The 18,642-nt window shown below is 36.4% G+C and overlaps 1 protein-coding gene across 4 annotated transcripts in view; it reads right to left on the bottom strand.

Annotated features, from left to right (window-relative positions):
* The window catches only part of LOC306886694 (syntaxin-binding protein 5-like), a 37,351-nt gene that overhangs the window by 7,045 nt on the left and 11,664 nt on the right, over positions 1 to 18,642 (bottom strand). Inside the window, exons 3-22 of one of the 4 annotated variants that reach the window (XM_079444003.1) lie at positions 15,211 to 15,292; positions 14,925 to 15,025; positions 14,139 to 14,273; positions 13,914 to 13,977; positions 13,743 to 13,826; positions 12,585 to 12,708; positions 11,566 to 11,644; positions 10,946 to 11,100; positions 10,260 to 10,332; positions 10,040 to 10,187; positions 9,896 to 9,963; positions 9,687 to 9,727; positions 9,238 to 9,458; positions 7,702 to 7,889; positions 7,350 to 7,475; positions 6,351 to 6,502; positions 4,997 to 5,059; positions 4,177 to 4,251; positions 4,033 to 4,080; positions 3,085 to 3,129 (exon numbers count right to left, since the gene is read on the bottom strand). In XM_079444003.1, the coding sequence (XP_079300129.1) occupies positions 3,085 to 3,129; positions 4,033 to 4,080; positions 4,177 to 4,251; positions 4,997 to 5,059; positions 6,351 to 6,502; positions 7,350 to 7,475; positions 7,702 to 7,889; positions 9,238 to 9,458; positions 9,687 to 9,727; positions 9,896 to 9,963; positions 10,040 to 10,187; positions 10,260 to 10,332; positions 10,946 to 11,100; positions 11,566 to 11,644; positions 12,585 to 12,708; positions 13,743 to 13,826; positions 13,914 to 13,977; positions 14,139 to 14,273; positions 14,925 to 15,025; positions 15,211 to 15,292 (2,072 nt within the window). The remainder of the gene's footprint in view (positions 1 to 3,084; positions 3,130 to 4,032; positions 4,081 to 4,176; positions 4,252 to 4,996; positions 5,060 to 6,350; positions 6,503 to 7,349; positions 7,476 to 7,701; positions 7,890 to 9,237; positions 9,459 to 9,686; positions 9,728 to 9,895; positions 9,964 to 10,039; positions 10,188 to 10,259; positions 10,333 to 10,945; positions 11,101 to 11,565; positions 11,645 to 12,584; positions 12,709 to 13,742; positions 13,827 to 13,913; positions 13,978 to 14,138; positions 14,274 to 14,924; positions 15,026 to 15,210; positions 15,293 to 18,642) is intronic. The other 3 variants (XM_079444004.1, XM_079444005.1, XM_079444006.1) reach the window with 3 other exon arrangements.

Here is an 18,642-nt window from a genome sequence, read left to right as displayed (position 1 = left end):
TTTCTTCATTTCCTTCACTGAACTCTGTTGTTTCTTACCAGGGAGAGAGCAGTGACGCCGTAACCTCCTTTCTATACGCAGAACAGCATATATTATAACTAGCTAGCTAATGAATATATTGCACCTAAAACATTTGTACACTTCTCTATTCATGCATGCCAGTCTATATAGGTCTATAACACTTGAAGAACAGTAGTGCATGATATCCCGAAAACATGATTTAAAGTATTTATTTGTTGTAGGGGTGGGCGATATGACCACAATCTTATAGTACGATTTAAGTAATTTTATTTCATGGTAACAATATACAGGTATCTCTCAAAAATTCAAAAATTCATTTTTTTTTTTAACTTATTTCAAAAAGTATTTTAGATTCATTACATGTAAAGTAAAACATTTCAAAAGTTTTTTTTTGTTTTAATTTTGATGATTAGAGCTTACAGCTCATGAAAGTCAAAAATCAGTATCTCAAAATATTCTAATATTTACATTTGAGTTTCAATTAATGACCATCCCTACAGTATAAATTCTGGGTATCTCTTGTTCTTTGAAACCACAATAATGGGGAACACTGCTGACTTGGCAATGATCCAGCAGACGAACACTGACGCCCTCCACAAAGAGGGTAATTCACAGAGGGTCATTACTGAAAGCTGTGGCTGTTTACAGAGTGCTGTATCAAAGCATATTAAATGCAAAGTTGACTGGAAGGAAGAATTTGGGTAGGAAAAGGTGCACAAGCAACAGGGATGACCACAAGCTTGAGAATACTGTCAAGCAAAGCTGATTCAAACACTTGGGAGAGCTTCACAAGGAGTGAACTGAAGCTGGAGTCAGTGCATCAAGAGTCTCCACGCTCAGACGTCTTCAGGAAAAGGGCTACCAAGCCACTTCTGAACCAGAGACAACGTCAGAAGCGTCTTACCTGGGCTGTGGAGAAAAACAACTGGACTGTTGCTCAGTGGTCCAAAGTCCTCTTTTCAGATGAAAGTAAATTTTGCATTTCATTTGGAAATCAAGGTCCCAGAGTCTGGAGGAAGAGTGGAGAGGCACAGAATCCATGTTGCTTGAAGTCCAGAGTGAAGTTTCCACAGTCAGTGATGATTTGGGCTGCCATGTCATCTGCTGGTGTTGGTCCACTGTGTTCTCTGAAGTCCACAGTCAACGCAGTCATCTACCAGGAAATTTTAGAGCACTTCATGCTTTCTTCTGCTGACAAGCTTTATGGAGATGCTGATTTCATTTTCCAGCAGGACTTGGCACCTGCCCACACTGCCAAAGGTACCAAAAGCTGGTTCAATGACCATGGTGTTACTGTGCTTGATTGGCCAGCAAACTCGCCTGACCTGAACCCCATAGAGAATCTATGGGGTATTGTCAAGAGGAAGATGAGAGACACCAGACCCAACAATGCAGATGACCTGAAGGCCACTATCAAAGCAACCTGGGCTTCCATTACACCTGAGCAGTGCCACAGGCTGATTGCCTCCATGCCACGCCGCATTGATGCAGTAATTCATGCAAAAGGAGGCCCATCCAAGTATTGAGTGCATAATGAACATACATTTCAGAAGCCTGACATTTCTGTTTAAAATATCCTTTTTTTATTGATCTTATGTAATATTCAAATTTTCTGAGACACTGAATTTTTTGGGTTTTCATTATCTATAAGCCATAACCATCAAAATTTCAAGAAATAAAGGTTTGAAATATTTCACTCTGTGTGTAATAAATCTATATAATATATGGGTTGCACTTTCTGAAATGAGTGACACAAAATATTGACCTTTTTCACGATATTCTAATTTTTGGAGATGTACCTGTATATCACGATTTATTTATTTTTGCTTTAAATAAGATCTTTATGATATCAACATTTTTGATACCAAAGATATGTCTTAATTCTCGTCACAAGTGACAATTCTATATATATATATATATATATATATATATATATATATATATATATATATATATATATATATATATATATATATATATATATATATATATAAATAAATAAATAAATAAATAAATAAAAAACTTATACTAGCCTTAAAACAAAAACAAAAAAACAAGCTCACTGAAGATAAGTAAACAGTCACTGATTAAATAAGAATAGGAAACTAATTACAAGCAAAAGGACAAAAAAACTGCAGTAGAACATATAAATAAGAAATGCTATATACATTGTATAAGGTAATCAAATGCATAAAAACACTGCATATTCTTCACTGTGTAAATTAAATACATATTTCTTTTTATTAAAGTTACAAACGTGATTTAGTCAAGAGCAGTTAAGAGATTTTCTCTCTTTTGTTGCTTGAGTAACATGAGAGTAGGAATATTAGACTGCTGTCACTTTAAGAGCAACCGGATCCAATATACTGTTACGTGTGTTTTCTCTCTCAGCTGTTTACTTTCACTTAAGACCTAAATTACTGTGTTTAAGAGGACACTTGCAAAGATGGGCATTTTGATATACATGCATACATACATACATACAAGGGTGTATTTAACCATTCAAGCCCTATAAATCGGCAAAAATTACTCAGTTCAATACCCCCGCACCATCTTAAAAATTACTCAGACAGCGCATGCATATAGCGAAATGAGTTCTTTCACTGCTGATTGTGTTTCAAAGGCTTAGATTCACTTATTTTTAAAGCGCAATGCTTAAAAATGCATACAAACGATAAGTTTTCATGACCACATAGCACAGCAACGTCGCGTGAGCGTGTAACCGCGATAGAGATCTCTGCCAGTTGGCAAATTTCTACTGGTTAATCATGTCTACCGGTATATCGCACACCCCTAATTTGTTGCATGCAAAACAATTATTGCATTTATTATTGTAGTGTCTACTATATCAGATTTATTCAAACTCTGCATAAAACGCCAACTATGACTAGTTGTTTTTCAGACATGTCCAGTTTAATTGGGCAGTTCTAGGCTAGAATAAGCTGCAAACTGGACCAGACTTTATGCTGATAATATAGGTAGACTGATTAAAGTAATGCCCAGATCCCCTGCAAGAGATGCACAGCTACTCCTAGAAACTAATGTGAGAGAACAAACGCTTACCATCTTTCTGATCAGCAATCATGTTTATTTTCCGGGATATCTTAGCTGGAAAAAAGAAAACATTCTTCTGAACATAAGTCATTCATCTGGGAAATGATGGTTACTAAAGTTAAAGAATTTAAGTAAGTATTAATCAACCGGTTTAAGAAAGAAATAAGCAGGTTGAGACTAAATTTATCAGCTGGAGGATCAAGATGTAGAATGAAGCCAAAGAGCAGCCATGAGCCCATCAGCAGCCATAAAAAGAGATGTTTGTTCATCTAGTATGTTACAATCAGAAGCAACTCGATCATGCCCGGAAAATTGCATTGAGATTAGTGGCAATGAAACCAGCACCGCTCAAGAGTCAGAACACCAGGAGCCTCATTTCTCTCGCAAATATCTGTCACTGTGTGTGATCGCCCTGTCTATGATTTCAGATGTTCAGTAGAGATCTGTGTGCAAATGCATTCAAAATCAGGAATTTTAAATGTCTAACATCATTTTCATCATCCTGTGTATTTTTACCCTTGAAACGCACCAGAGCAGGGTAAAAACCTGTAATGTTAAAGGTTAGAAAAAAGCATTTTAGATTTTCTTTTTAAAATGATGAGAATAAAACCGTTTTAATCTAAAATGTCAACATGTGCAGTATTTACAAACCATTTTAGAAAAAAAGATTCCAAAAACATTTTTTCCCCTTTAGATTAACATGTACTTATGAATCATTCACTACTACTACTTTGAAAGTGGTAAATACGGCTCTCAAATAAGATCTCAATGGTCCACCATTTATGGGCACACCTAACCACCAAGCAACAGACACACAAAGCTTAAGTTCAGCTCTACTACGCACTTAAGCAAACCCTTTTTAATTTGTTTGGTTAGTTCATTTGGTTAGTGCACAAGTGCCCATTAGCACAGAAACTGAGAGACCCAGACTGCTGTAATATGAACATTATACAGTACCAAAGTCTTTGGCAACAGTCTTGGATATCTGCTTGCTTTTGGACTTCACTGGAAAATGTATTGAATAAAACCAATCAAAGAAAATAAAAGATTTCCTAGGACAAAAAAGCTGTTTCTAAAAGGTGTGTTTATAATGTACCGTACCCTTGTCAATGAACTTTTGTTTGCTGTCTTCATCAGAATTGCACGGTGAACCGGAGCCTATAGCAACAACACAGCCTGCATAATAATGTGACACAGCCGATGGGGTCTTATGTAACTTTTGGCAACTATATGCATATCAAAGTTAAATTCCTTGTAAATGAAATGCACTTAGTCAGCACACCTGACTGGGAATCTGACTATGCTTGCAGAATTGTTTCAATTTTTTGCTGTGCTAAATAATTTTTAACTATAATACAGCTTCGCGTCCAATGCTCTGACATGCAGTGTTTGTCAATATGTCTGTCTATAAGTTGCAGTGTGCAATTTCTGCATGACCAATGGAACTGCATGGGTTTGGCGGGACTACCAGTTTATTCAAACCATGCCGACAGGGGTCCTTTAGTTCAGTTTAGTGGTGCAGAAATTACACATTGCACCTTAAAAGCCACACAAAATGAACATGCTTTCATCACAAACTCAACCTCATGTTGTATCAATATTGTTTTATTCCCTTTTGTTAAACACAAGTGTCTAGAATACTTGAAATACAGATACATATTACTACATTTCGGGAGCTTGAAAGTATAAAATGAAAGTGGGTGGTGATTTATGAAAAACAAAAGATTTCTGTTCTGCCTCCTTAAATACATGTTTAGAACAACAGAAGAGTGAGTAAATTATGACCGAAGCTTCATGTTTGAATGAATCGTTCCTTTAAGGGTCTGTCAATCAACTCATCATAAACTACCATCAATCAATGCTCTCAATATGTTTTGTTCTACCAGTAAATATAAGGGAGAAAGAATGAAGGAATGCTTACCTGAAGTTGGTGATTTGCATCTCTCCTCTGGTGCGGCTGATGCATCATTACCATCACAAAGACCTGTTGAAACAAACAAGTCTAAACCAAACAGCCTGGCTGACATTTATGCAATAAACATCACGTAACACTTAAATAATAAACCAACACAAAAATAGACTATAGTGTTAAACAAAGAGAAAAAGAAGAATGCAGACAGATATAAAGAGAAGGACAAGACCTTTGATGAGTGCCGTGTGACTTACTGAGGTAAGAAGAATGAAGCTTTTTCACAGATTCAGAATAAAAGTTAGAGAGGCCGGACATGCAAGACTTCTTATGCAGAGTGTCTTTATGAAACCAGAGAGACGAATATTGAAAGTGTGAGAGAAAACAATGACACAAAATCAAATGAACAGCAAATGAAGGCCTTTGAACTGACAGAGTCCAGAGACTGAATTCAGGGTAGATTGGACATTTGTTCTGCATTTATTATTTTCAATAAACGAGTGAAAATAATTGACAATAAATGCACAATATTAGTGATCAAGATAATGAATACTTCCCATTAAAATTAAAAATTGAGTATTTTTTTATTATTATACTACCAAATTCAAACAGAATTGGATGCTTGTTTCTGCCAGATAATACAAATAAAAATAAAAAAGGTAATTGTGACTTCTCAATCACAATTCAGACCCTTTTTTCTTTTAAAGACTGTTTTCTCAGAATTGCAAGATATAACCTCCAATTCAGAGTAAAAAATCAATTGTGAGATAAATTCAGAATTGCGGGAAAAAAAAGGACTGAATTGTGAGATAAAAAGTTGCAATTATTTTATTATGTGGTGGAAATGGACTTCCATACAAAACAGTACAGATGAAAAATTGTGAAGCTAACCCCAAAATGAGTAATAAGTGATTGATTACTATTAAATAATGAACAAACTGCCTTTTCAAACACCTCTTAAATTTGCTATTTGGGCACATAAATTGGTAAATTGTTCAGTGCATCACTAACAATAATGCGAAATGTCACATGGCCTTAAACTCAGTCTGTTGGCATCTGTGTATTTCAAAGACTGAAACTCAAACAACAAAAAGAACAAGTAAAGACAGGGGACAGAAAAGAACAAACACCGGCGCCCCTTTTTGAGCATATGGATCGGATGATTTTCTAAGATCGGTGCAGATGGTTCCTCGGCCAGAGATGACCACCTGGAGTTTGAAGGATGCAGGAGCACCATGGTCCGGAGACTGACACTGCTCATGTTGAGCATGTGCTTAACTTTATCAGACAGAAACACAGACTGACAACATGCAGAGGTTATGATTATTAGTAAGAGGATGAAGCGTTCTCTTAGATGTTTGTTCACCTGCCGAGGGCTGTCTGGTTTTGCGGGGTGAGCATGGTTGTCTGTGGTGAAGATCTGTTGATCCGTACAGCTCGGCTGTGCTCACGTTTAGAAGCAGAGTTTTCTGAAGGTAATCAACCACGGCAAGTCCATTACCATTGCCAAAAGCAACTCTGTAAAACACAACAGATTCACACTACTGGTCAAAAGTAACGAATGATTAAGATTTGCAACCAGGGTGCATTTATTTGATCAAACTACAGGAAAAACAATAATATTAAGACACATTATTACAATTTAAAATATGTTATTGCAATTTTATTTTATTAAAATACAATATTATTATATTTTATTGCAATATATTTTAATGTGTAATTTATTCCTGTGATGCAAAGCTGAATTTTCAGCATCATTACTCCAGTGTCACATGATCCTTCAGTAATCATTTTAATATGCTGATTGCTTTTTTCTTATTATTATTATTTTTATTGTTATCAACGCTGAAAACAGTTTTTTAAAGTACGGGTATTATGTAAAAAATAAATAAAAAATGCACTTAAGCATCTATAAATAAAAAGTAAACTGCTATTTCTTAGCTTTGACAGTTTGCTTTACAACATTTGTGCAGCATTAATTTAATCACAATTTCTACTCAAGGCTCCAGAAAGGCTCAAGGCTCTACTCAAGGCTCCAGATTTGTTTGTATATAGTTGTTAACAGACTGATAGACTTGAATATCAAATTAAAACGTCTTTAGCGATGGTAATCAGATATAAGAGCATATTGTGGCTCATTACATTTGTGCATTTCAACAGTATTCAAGTAGTTAAAATTCTTAATTCTTAATAAAGAACAATTATTCAAGCATGGCTGCTAGGGCTTTAATATGATGGATCATGACACATAAAACTTGTCTGAAAGATATTGAATAGCTGTTGTGGAAAGGAAGTGTTTTTAAATGCTCAGTAAGGACATCATATGTGCGATAAATGAGCTAGTGTTGTTGTTTCGTGGACTTACAGGCCATATGCAGAGTTGACAGCCAGGCTGGTGATCTGTTGTGGCGGCTCCCCGCTGACCCACACCAGCTGAATGAGCAGCTCCACCTGGTAACCCGGAGACTGTTTGAGAGGAGAACTCCTGACCCTGGCCAAGCAAGACACAGGACACAATTAACTACATGCTAATATAAGCACAGACCAAATCATGTGGTCAAACAGCCAGACATTTAACCAAAAATCTGGTCCACATGGCCAACTAACACAAGAAAAGACAGTTTCATTAACGTGAAGCGACCAAAGTCTCTGTTTTGTTGTTTTTACATGCTTGCTTAGGGATGAGTAAATCTGAAACAGATGAAAACAGGCTGTACTTGAGACAGGGCACATTATCTCGCAGGCCGTCAGACAAGTTGTTGCTGCTGGTGGAGGGGTGGGACTGAGGCAGGCTGGTCTGAGGGCTGGATGAGGTTCCTGGGGTGGAAACAGCTGACGCCTGCTCGCCTCCGCCCTCGGGAGACTCCACTTCATTCAGCTCACACTGCATACGCACCTCCAGGAGCTACAGACACAAGACAACTGTCATCAGATCCATCCAACCATGTGCATGTTCACAGATGAAGATACAGATTTCCATGCATTTAATGGCCAAAATTAAGTCAGGGTTCTATAGGCAGTTGACATGACAAGTAATTGCACTCTTTCATAAAAAAAAAAAAAAAAAGTCAATTCAATATTCTCTTGCATTTTCTTAAATTTGTCCATCAATACAACTATCTATGCAAATAATTTAATATTTGAGCATTTTCAACAAAACTGACTGTCCTCATCATGAACTGTGAAATACAGAAAAGTATTAAAATGAATGATATGGACAGAAATTATATGGATAAAAATACTAAATATATTAGCCTTATCTTATTATTCTTTTTTTTTTTTTTTATTCTGTGTTGAAATGATTTTAGAGGTTGACTCTACAAATTAAATGGCATATTACCTTGAAACAAAATATATTAATTTGAATTCTATGTGAATTTTTTTTTTCAAGGAAATATGTGAAGTCGCATGTAAAGTCAAAAATCTAAAAACAGAAAGAAATCTCCATAACTCCCAGATATAATTGAAGGACACCTAACAGGTATAAAATTAAGAAAAAGAAAAAGCTGTTGGAAAAGGAAATATATATAAAAGGGACATTAGCTTGATCTGCATATGGTAACACTGTTATTAATGGGTATAATGAAATATAAACATTTCTACATTTATATACACTGATTTCTCTTGTAAAGTGACTCGCTAAATTAATTTCTAATTGAGAAATCTCTTGGGGAGCTTTAATATTATATAATACTGCTAATACACCAGCAGGAAGATATTCTCCAGGCTTGTAAGTATAAAGAAGAGTTTTACCCACTATTAATTATATTTGTAATACTTATGTAGAGCTACTTCCATGTTCATTTATTCAGTCCTGCGGTGTGACACCTACTCATTAAAAAACAAGGTTTTTAGCATTCATAAGCATAAATAAGTGAGAGCTTTACTCATTTGTGTGGATGCAGCATATGGTATTCTAACTGCTGGAAACCATGTGTCAAAACAACTTAATGCTTAATGAAATATCCTGCAGTGTGCATACTAAACGCCATCTAAAACGGCTTTAAACAGCATTTTTCTAATTGCATTATAATCACCATGCAGTTTTTAGGACCTCGTATTAATATTAAGCATTTGGCACATAGCAGGACCATTTAAAATGAACTTGTGAAATGAAGAACGTAAATCAAATGCTGACCAGCTGCATCTGTGACAAATCTATACATTTTAAACTAGTATGTTGTTCATTTATCAACTACATATATACACAACCTGCACATTTACACATATACATGCATTTAAATGGGTCAGACCTGAACCACTTCAGTGGTGACTTCCTGTTTGCTGAACCTGTAGACTATGACATGAGCTGATACTCCAGCCACACAAAGCACACGGCTCTCTGGACACCAGGACAGGATCTGGATGGCGAACGGATCTTCATCTACAATTTCAGTGCTGGATTTCTCCTCTTTACCGCGGGGCTTCTCAAACACCTTCGCTGTTTTCAGCTTATACAAAACCTGAAGCATTACTGACAGACACAAAAGAACAAATTCAGCATCTTTATTAGTTGTCGCTAAATATTTTTACAAATTATTAGCAGATCTGAAAAATCTGCAAACTAATGTCTTAAATATAGCTGAGAGTGTTTTACTCTTGGTAGCTGAAAGTATAATCAAACTGGCCAACTCAAAATAATGCTGTAGGATGTACTTGTGACATAAAAAATAAAAGTATGTTTTCTGAGACAGAAACTCACATGCTGAGGCATCCCAAAACTTGATCGATCCATCAGCATGCCTGTTAATTTCAGAAAGAAAACAGAAGAAAACAATAACAGCCCTGGTGCCAAACAGAAAAGCATTTTTCCTTCCAATACCAAAAAATGATTTCCCTCTCTAATCCGATTACTATACATGAAAAGGCTTCGGGACAACAAAGAGTGTGTGCATGTGAGAGATCACTTACCCAGTGATGATAATCTCTGAGAAACTTAGTGTTCCCTGGCCCCAGTTACCTCCACTTATGGGCCATTCCTGCATAAAAACACAGATTTGAATCAGCCGTTTTAGGACTATCTGTTTTCTTAAACAGCGGAGGGTAAAGCGTTACCTTCTTACTGAACCCTTGTCTCTTCTGTCTGGAGCCCACTGAGTAAAGTGCAGGAATGACTTCAGCTGGACAGTCCGCAAAATATTCGCAGCAGGTCACCGGAGACTCGTGGATGGACAGAGGATACGGATTCTCAAAGATCGGATACCTGCTCAGAGAGGTTTTTATAAAACAGCTGCACAAACCAGGACAGTGTGTATAACGTTTGGCATTTACTCACCCAATTTGTGCAAGGTCAATGACAACCAAATCCTTCTCCAGCAGGACAACAACCGCATAAGGCTCCTGGAAATCTGTGGGGATACAGAAGGAACCATTATTTTAAACACTTAAATTGGGCATTTCAACAAAATGAAAAAAAATGTTTTTGATAAATATTTTTCATAACTAGATTTTTATTTGAGTTCTTGGATAAATGATCTACATTGCAACAACAACTGTCTGGTCTAAAAATGATAGATTTTTAGAAAATGTCTAAAGATTTCTTTCCTCATAACATAGCACTTTGTCTAGTTTTAATTTGTATATAAATATTAAATATACATAACATAAATATATGTCCTAGAAAAGCATTTATAAATATATAAATGTTAAAAAAGTATATAAAAATAAAAGAAAATAATTAATCATCAATAAAAAAATTTTTTTAATGATATCGTCCAGCCCAACAATATAGCAATTTGTCTAGTTCTGAGATTAACTACAAAAAAATAAAAAATGAACTAAATAATATAAATAATAAAAAAAATAACATATAAGACAATAACATATTTAAAAATAAAAAAATGAAACAATACTGCTTTGTTTTCTTTAATTGTATTTTGCCTCTGTTGTTTTTAAAGGCACTGTTAATTATACAGTAAAGGTTATGGGAGAAATCCAGCGATAGGTGGGGCAGTGACTTGCCGTTTGGATACGGGGTTTCACTCAGCGTAAGGAAATCCACTATGGAGTAGTCCATCTCCAGCACTGCAGTGCTTTTCCCATGCATCACAGTCAGACAGGCTCGCCTGCCCACTGTATCATATGACAAACCTCCACACAGTATCATGAATGGGTCCCTTAACAAAACAAATGAACAAATCTCATTTTTCCATGATGCAAAGAGAAGCCAAGCCGGAAGTGAAACAAATTAGTGCTTCATTCAGAAAGAGTGGAATGTAGAAAATGATTAAAAGTAATACAAAATGTACTGTCATATTAGCTGTATATTTTATGTCAGTCTTCTGAAAAACATCATGTCATCTCCATAAAACCCATAAAACCGAAGCGTCTATGCCAGACAGTGTCTCGCAATGCAAGGTTGCACAAGTCTCAAACCAATGCATCATGCTCTGTTTGCTTCCTGTATGCAACCATGAGAAAAATGTATTGTCATATTAGCTGTATATTTTATGTCAGTCTTCTGAAAAACATCATCCCCGTAAAACAGAAGCACCGATACCAGACAGTCAACGCGTGCAATGCATCATGCACTGTTTGCTTCCTGAATGCAACCCTGAGTTCAGCTTCCTCTGAGGCCTTACCCTGCCCTGGTAGTTTTGTACTCCACTTTCAAGATGGGTTTGCATGGCTCAGGCTTCTTTCCATCCTTGGGCTGTTTACCTGGGAGAGAATATTGCATGGTAAACAAGGTGTGCAAATAAATATGCCTTCATGTATTTTTATTTCCTTTTCTATCACCAGTCTCTGTGTATTCTTATCATGGGAACCACGATAAATTAAGTGTAGAAAACTTTAGGCACATCATGGTTTGATTTTGATTAATTTGATTTGAATTAGATTCCAAAACCATTGTACTACTACTCATTTTAAAAACAATAAAATTTTTAATTTTAACGATTAATAGTTAAACAGATTCTGCTCTTTTGATAAAGAATCATGATACACTTGTAAATAGATTATTTTGCTTCACCCTTACTAAGGATTTTAATTTCTTTAGTGAAAAATCTGCAGCATTAAAGCTGAATTTCGTAATTTTTTGAAGGTTGAAACACATTAACACAATGAAACCGTTTTTAGAAGCAGAAGTTGTCATGGCTGTCTAAACTTCTATAGTGGTGAACAACAACAACAAATATAATTTTTGCTCTCCCATTTGCACCAATAGCAAAAATCCATGAGAATGTATATATGACTTTACAAATGAGGAAAAAAGTATAGTGAGATTACATTGGTCAAAAAGGAAGATGTCAAATTTCCAAACACTCCAAATTTAGAAACACTCAAGTAGTTAGTTAGCATTAAGAATATACACAATTTTGTTAGATTTACAACATTCATAACTGTTGAAACGTGTCATCACTGTCTGTGAAAAGTGTCCATAAGTCATTCATTCATAGGCTGATTGCCTGAAAGTACAGTGACTCTTTAAAAACATTGATCTGCTTCAGAAACCTGTTTGGAAACAATCATTTTTGTTTCATTGGTGCTGCAAACGGCACTCAAAAGACACACTTCTACAGTCTTGTAATATTTATTCTGTGCTCCCTGAAGTGCTCAACCTGAGGAACTTGTAAGAGTGTTTGTTTGGGCAGAAGATTACCATGTGGCGTAATGATCTGGGCAGGCTTGGCAGGAGCGCGTACATTCCATGAGGTAAGCGTGCCATCTGAGTGACTGCACACAAACTGTTTCCCCTCGTGATGCCAAGCGACAGAGTGGATCGCCTACAGGCCAAACAAAAGATGAGTAATCAACCACAAGAGAAACCAGGTCAGGCAAACTACGGTTCATGTGTTGTGACAGCTTATATGAGTCAACAATAATAAACATAACAAACAAACATCTCAGTTCTGTTCCTCATAGATAACACAAACGCTGTAGACTAGATTTGTTTATTTGAGTACTCAATAGATGCATCAAGTGATCTGTCCATTTAGCCCCGTGTCACCATATGCATGGTAAAAATTATTTTTTTTCAATGCTGTAAACAACACAAATGTTATTATGAGTCCACTTCACACATAAAAAAAAATACTATTTCAAAATGTTATGATTATATATCAATATGGCCATAAAATAACGATTAATTATTATTACTATAAAAAAAAAAAAAAAAAAAAGAGTATTTTAAAAAAAGTATTTTATTTTACAGTACAACTATAAATTACAATATTAATATTTATGGCTGTCGTAATTCCCTCATTTTCAAACATTAAGCCAAGAAAATACTATTTCAGTCTTTCTACTTCAAAATTTCACATTTAATTAAGTGTGTTACTTGTTCCTTAGTTAATTATTAAATTTACTAGCAATTTCTGAACACAAATGGTTTCTGCTCCAAATTTTCTTTCAGTTTTTTTTTACTGTCCTCTGATGTGATGTGTAACTTTTAATGTGTAATTTACTGTCTTATGATGTGAACAGCAAGTTACCACCAAACATGTCACAACTAATACTAAAATGTGAATGTAAGGATGGCTGGAAATGTACAGCTGGTAACAAATTTTAAAGTTAAGTTTACTGCATTAAAGAGAATAACATGCGATTATAGTTGTGTTTTTGTGATCAACTACTGTCACATCTGAGTACTTGGAGTACATCCCATCTCTACTGGAGGCCTTCCTTCCTTTCAGGGAATTTACAGAATGAGAGAAAGTAGCTTTGCTGTAAACAATGCTCTAAATTTGGCTCGAAATGAAATGAGACATCCAGTCAGGGTGGGCTACTGGTCAATGTCCTACAATAACATTTGTCTCACCTCATCATAGTTGTACCGATAGTCAGCCTTCTTCGATTTCAAGTCCCACAGCACAACTATGCCACACTCAAAACCAATTAAAAGCTGCAAAAAAGAAACAACTTTTCTGAAATGGTGCAAACTGAAAGCTTTAGGGAATATATTTGATCCCGAAGGGTCAAGATTTCGTACTTTCCCTTCATCCATAGGGTTATCGCTGATATGAACCACAGGTCCAGGGTGAGTCTTTGAGGAACTGTTGAAGAGAGGAAAATATTTTAAGGTGGTATGCAGAGATCATTCATGATGACCTTGTGTAAATATTTGTACACAAGCCGTTTAATTAAAATCTCCCAAACCCAACAGTAGAAGAAAACACACGAGAATCACTGGAGTTCACGGTGTCTAGACACTCACAGTTCAATGGCTTTGTTCCACATGATCACATAGCCTGAGAGGGTGAAGGACTCCACATTGACAATGTGAATGTTCCCTCTTTCCGTGCCCACGTACAGCCATTTACTCTGAAACGGCAAATGGCAAAACGTGATCCTGCCAAGACAAGGAGAGAGCTGACTTTAATCAAAGTGAAATATTCCCTGTGATTATCTCATACGATGGCGAACATTTGACTGATCTGTGCCTCGTGACACATTAAGGATGAAATGGCAATAACAGCAGAGTGAAATCTGGCAATACCAATGAGTCACGGTTGATAAATCATCTGGTATTACTGTGGACGACTGTGCATTACTGCCATTGTGTCTTTTGAATGGGACACCAATCAAGACTACATGCAACTGAGGACACTTGAGAACATTGTCCTGCCCTCTTGTCTCTGAACAAACATTCATTTCAAGCCTTCATGGTCTGTAGATTAACAGAATATGCAGAAACTCAGTACATTGCTACTTATACAAGACAAAAACTTTGAAAGCCCAGGTAAGGCCAACTTTTGTATTTCTGAAGAAAATGTAAGTGTTGTTTGCCTGTGCTGCCACAAAAGCACAAAAGCTTCTCTTTTGTTGATAAGTGCCTCTCATCAAGAGATTATGTTTTGTACATGCCGTGTTCCCAAATGCATGTTAAAGCGACCCATTCTCAGAGCAGATGATATACAGTATATATAATTTGCGTTTCGATAAGCACACCAAATCATATCGCAAAAGTTGCTCATGGTTTATTTGTACACAGGATGCTTACCTCTCCCGATTAAATTTAAGAGAATGAAGGATGGCTGGAAGTTTTTGCCTCAGATTCCACAAATGAATACTGTCATCTGCCAAAGCACTAACCAGTGCCCCCTATGGACCAAACAAACAGGAACACAATAAAGGACTGAAGAGCTCTACATTTGTAATTCACATTTTGAACAGATTAAAGATTAAATATTCAACTAAAAGCTACAGGCAATGTGAGGGATAGGGATAAGACCTGGAGACAGTAAAGAAGAGGAAATGACTGTACAGATGGTCAGGGCAGAACTCACTTCATTGACAAGAAACCCCAGCTGGATGACAGCCGATCCGCTCTCATGCTGGCAGTTACACTCCACTCCTGCTCGGCCGAATCTGTAAGCTCAGTTAAGGTACATACATCTCTGAACACCTCAGAGTCCCAGTCAAATGTGCTGAACACAGGATATGATGACTAGAGTATAAAAATGCATTGCATACTTGAAGTGATATTTCACTCTCATCTACTTCCAACACAGTATTTTTTTTTATTTTGAAATGAGTTGTTAGGCAGAACGCCCAAGCTGCAATTTGCATACAACAAAACCGGATGGTGATTTTTACCGCCAAGCTCCAAAAAGTAATCCATATGCTTTCATACATATTCAAATTTGTATTACTCTTACATGTTTACGGCAAACAGCACTGATTATTGCACGTCAGATTTGAGAAAAACATCTTGGAGCTTTGCAGTAAAAATCATCAGTTTTCATAGCATAGAGAATAGCTCAGACTTTTTGATCAAGATTCTCTTTTTGTGTTTCAAGAAAGAAAGAAAAAAAATACAGGTTGCATTATAATAGAGAGACTACAATACTTTACTGTATGACTATATAAATAAACTGCAAAAAGTCACAGCATCTAAAAATATACACCTTCATATACATTTTAACATAAAAACTAGATGTTGAGAAAAAAAAGTCTCTCAACATATTCATTTTACATGGGGCAGTCGTGGCCTAATGGATAGAGAGTTGGACTTGTAACCCGAAGGTCGTGGGTTCGAGTCTCAGGTCCGGCTGGGATTGTAGATGGGGGGGGGTGTACACTTGGATGGGTTAAATGCAGAGCACAAATTCTGAGTATGGGTCACCATACTTGGCCACACACCACTTCCCTTCTCAACTACCCACAGACAATACGAGTAAGCCACCAGAGTTTGGCACTAGAGGGAATCTGTGTTCTCAGAGGTCTGTGCGTCATATTACAGAGGGTCTTGTCCATTGACTTACTAAATGGATTACACAAAGTCTCTAATCAGAGTCTTAAGTCTTGTCTGTGAATGCTGCTTCAGCCCTCTGGAGAAATGCACTGTAAATGCTCCCATAAACCCCTTCTCCAGCAGGACAACAACGATTGTCTCGGTCAAACAGTCATTCATATTCACCAGCACTGTGTTGCACTGCATGCTTTCTATGTGCATTTAGGCACAAATGAGAGCTCAGTTCCATATCAGGTTGCAGATTCCAGCGTTTCAGAATGGGTGTTGTTGGATGTTTATGCTAACAAGAGTTCTTTCAAATCTCTGTTAGATTGTAATATGCAGATACTTTACAGCGCAGATGCTTTACAGCGTTCACTCTTATAAAGGTTCTAAAACAGGAGTTTTCTCAGCAAAGCTATTGAAGAACCATTTTGGGTTCTCCAAAGAACATTTCATTAAACAGTTCTTAAAAAAGAACCATTATAAGAACATTTTTCCACTGTAAAGAACCTTTCATGGAAACACAGATGCCAATAAACACAACAAGGGGCGAAGGCTATCTCACTCTAGCAATATCCTCAGATCAGAAAGCTTCTTATCTGCCAAGAAGAATCACTGCAAAACAACATATGGACGCTGTATGTTGTTACCTCAGGACGTCGAACACACTTCTCATGCCAGGGAATGAATGCTAAAATAGTTGACACTATAAACAGGAAATGGGTTTCTCATCCGTATTGAATCAGTGGTTTCCTGCAGCAGTGTACTAATTTCCTCTTGAGTGACTTGAGACAACTGTGAAAACATATTTATAAGACCTGAGAGCCCTACAAGTACACCAAACCAGCTTAAAGTATGTGAAGCTTGACAGCATCTAATATGTTAACTCTGTGTTCTTCGGTCACACGCATCCTACTACTGCAAGCTAATGCACAGATCAATTATGGTAAACAACACTGGTAATACTGTGCACAGGAAGAGAGCCATTACACTGAAGATGAACTTACATTGCTGACGTGACAGTTGGCGAACAAGATAGCGCCAGAGAGTGCAAGAGGGCAATAAACTAAAAACAAGACAAAACTAATGCCTGTTTCATGCATTTAGTCATGTTAATATTTCACAGCTTCTTCATGAAACACTCTAGAGATTCACTGATCTAGAAACTTACAATTGCTCAGCCTCTGTAGGGTTCAAATCTCTAACCCACCAATTTATAGCCTTAAATATTACAAATTTAGTAAGTAACAAGATACCAGAAAATCATAAAAAGTTCCCTGCAGCCTCAGACCTATTTATTATAGAGACAAGATTAGAAAAACAGATACATGAGATATTATGGACATCAAAAGCTGACAGGAACTTCAAATATTCAGCTGTAATATTTGCACAGGCATGCACCAGCATTTTTTTATGGCAGCTAACAGTACTATGGAAAAACGATATTGTTTTGGTCGGTTGTATAGAACCATATTATATTATACTATATTATGTTATTTTAAAGCAAAATTAAACACAAATATTTAAATAAAGAAAGACAGAAAATGCGGTTCAGTGTTTTTGTAACTTATATTTACTTATGTAAATATTGGGAGGCCTCACTGTCGAAGAACTTTACTACAACTGGCATACTGAGTTCAATTACCCACATTTAATGTCCAAAACTTTATTTTCTGCTAACTGAATAAATGTAAAACTTTATTTTCAGTTTCAGTTTCCAGGTAAAATTTTCATTTCGGTGCATCATTATTGGGGATAGCATTCAGCTCTCTCCTACATACATTTCTTGAGATGCGCTGATGGGAAACCAAACAGGGATGTTTACACAGCAGATTCGCCTTCACCATATTTGGCAAATGGACTGAATAAATAACAGAGGGCTGTTATAAATAAGTTGCAGTGGACCACTGACTCTTTATTTATTCATAACTGTAAGCATCAAGCTCTTGACCAGCCAGTTTCTCCTCAGCTTAAGCTCTCTGTGGCACTGGATCAGAGCCCAGGGTCAGACAGCAGCTCTTCACATTCCCTGGGATCTGGAGCCCAACCGAACAAACAGATCGCTGTTCGATTCTATTACTGGATATAATGATCACCAGTCACCACAAACCAGCATATAACATTTTTTCATGAGAGACACTAAAGATAAATGCTGTCAGATATACACATATTAAAGCATTCATTTACCCGAAAACCAAAAATTAATTTACATTTATTCATTTAGCAGACACTGTTCAGGGTGTCGTGTTTTCGGGTGATATGAGTCAAAGACAAAAAAAGATGAATATTAGAATGTGTCCTGTTTAATTCTATTTTTTCCTAAGCAAAAAGTAATAAAAGTGTTAACACTTCGTAATTTATCTTCTTTGTCTACCTTCAAGACTCCGCTAAAAACATCTCTCTTTAATTTGCATTTTGGATAATGTGGCTTTATTTGGCCTTATGTGTTTGTATTGTCTTTTTAGGTTTGTAAATGTTTTGT

The sequence above is a fragment of the Barbus barbus genome, assembly GCF_936440315.1.
Source record: "Barbus barbus genome assembly, chromosome: 20".
Lineage (NCBI taxonomy): Eukaryota > Metazoa > Chordata > Actinopteri > Cypriniformes > Cyprinidae > Barbus > Barbus barbus.
Note: the sequence above shows the minus strand (reverse complement) of the source record. Positions and strands in the feature narration are given on the sequence as shown.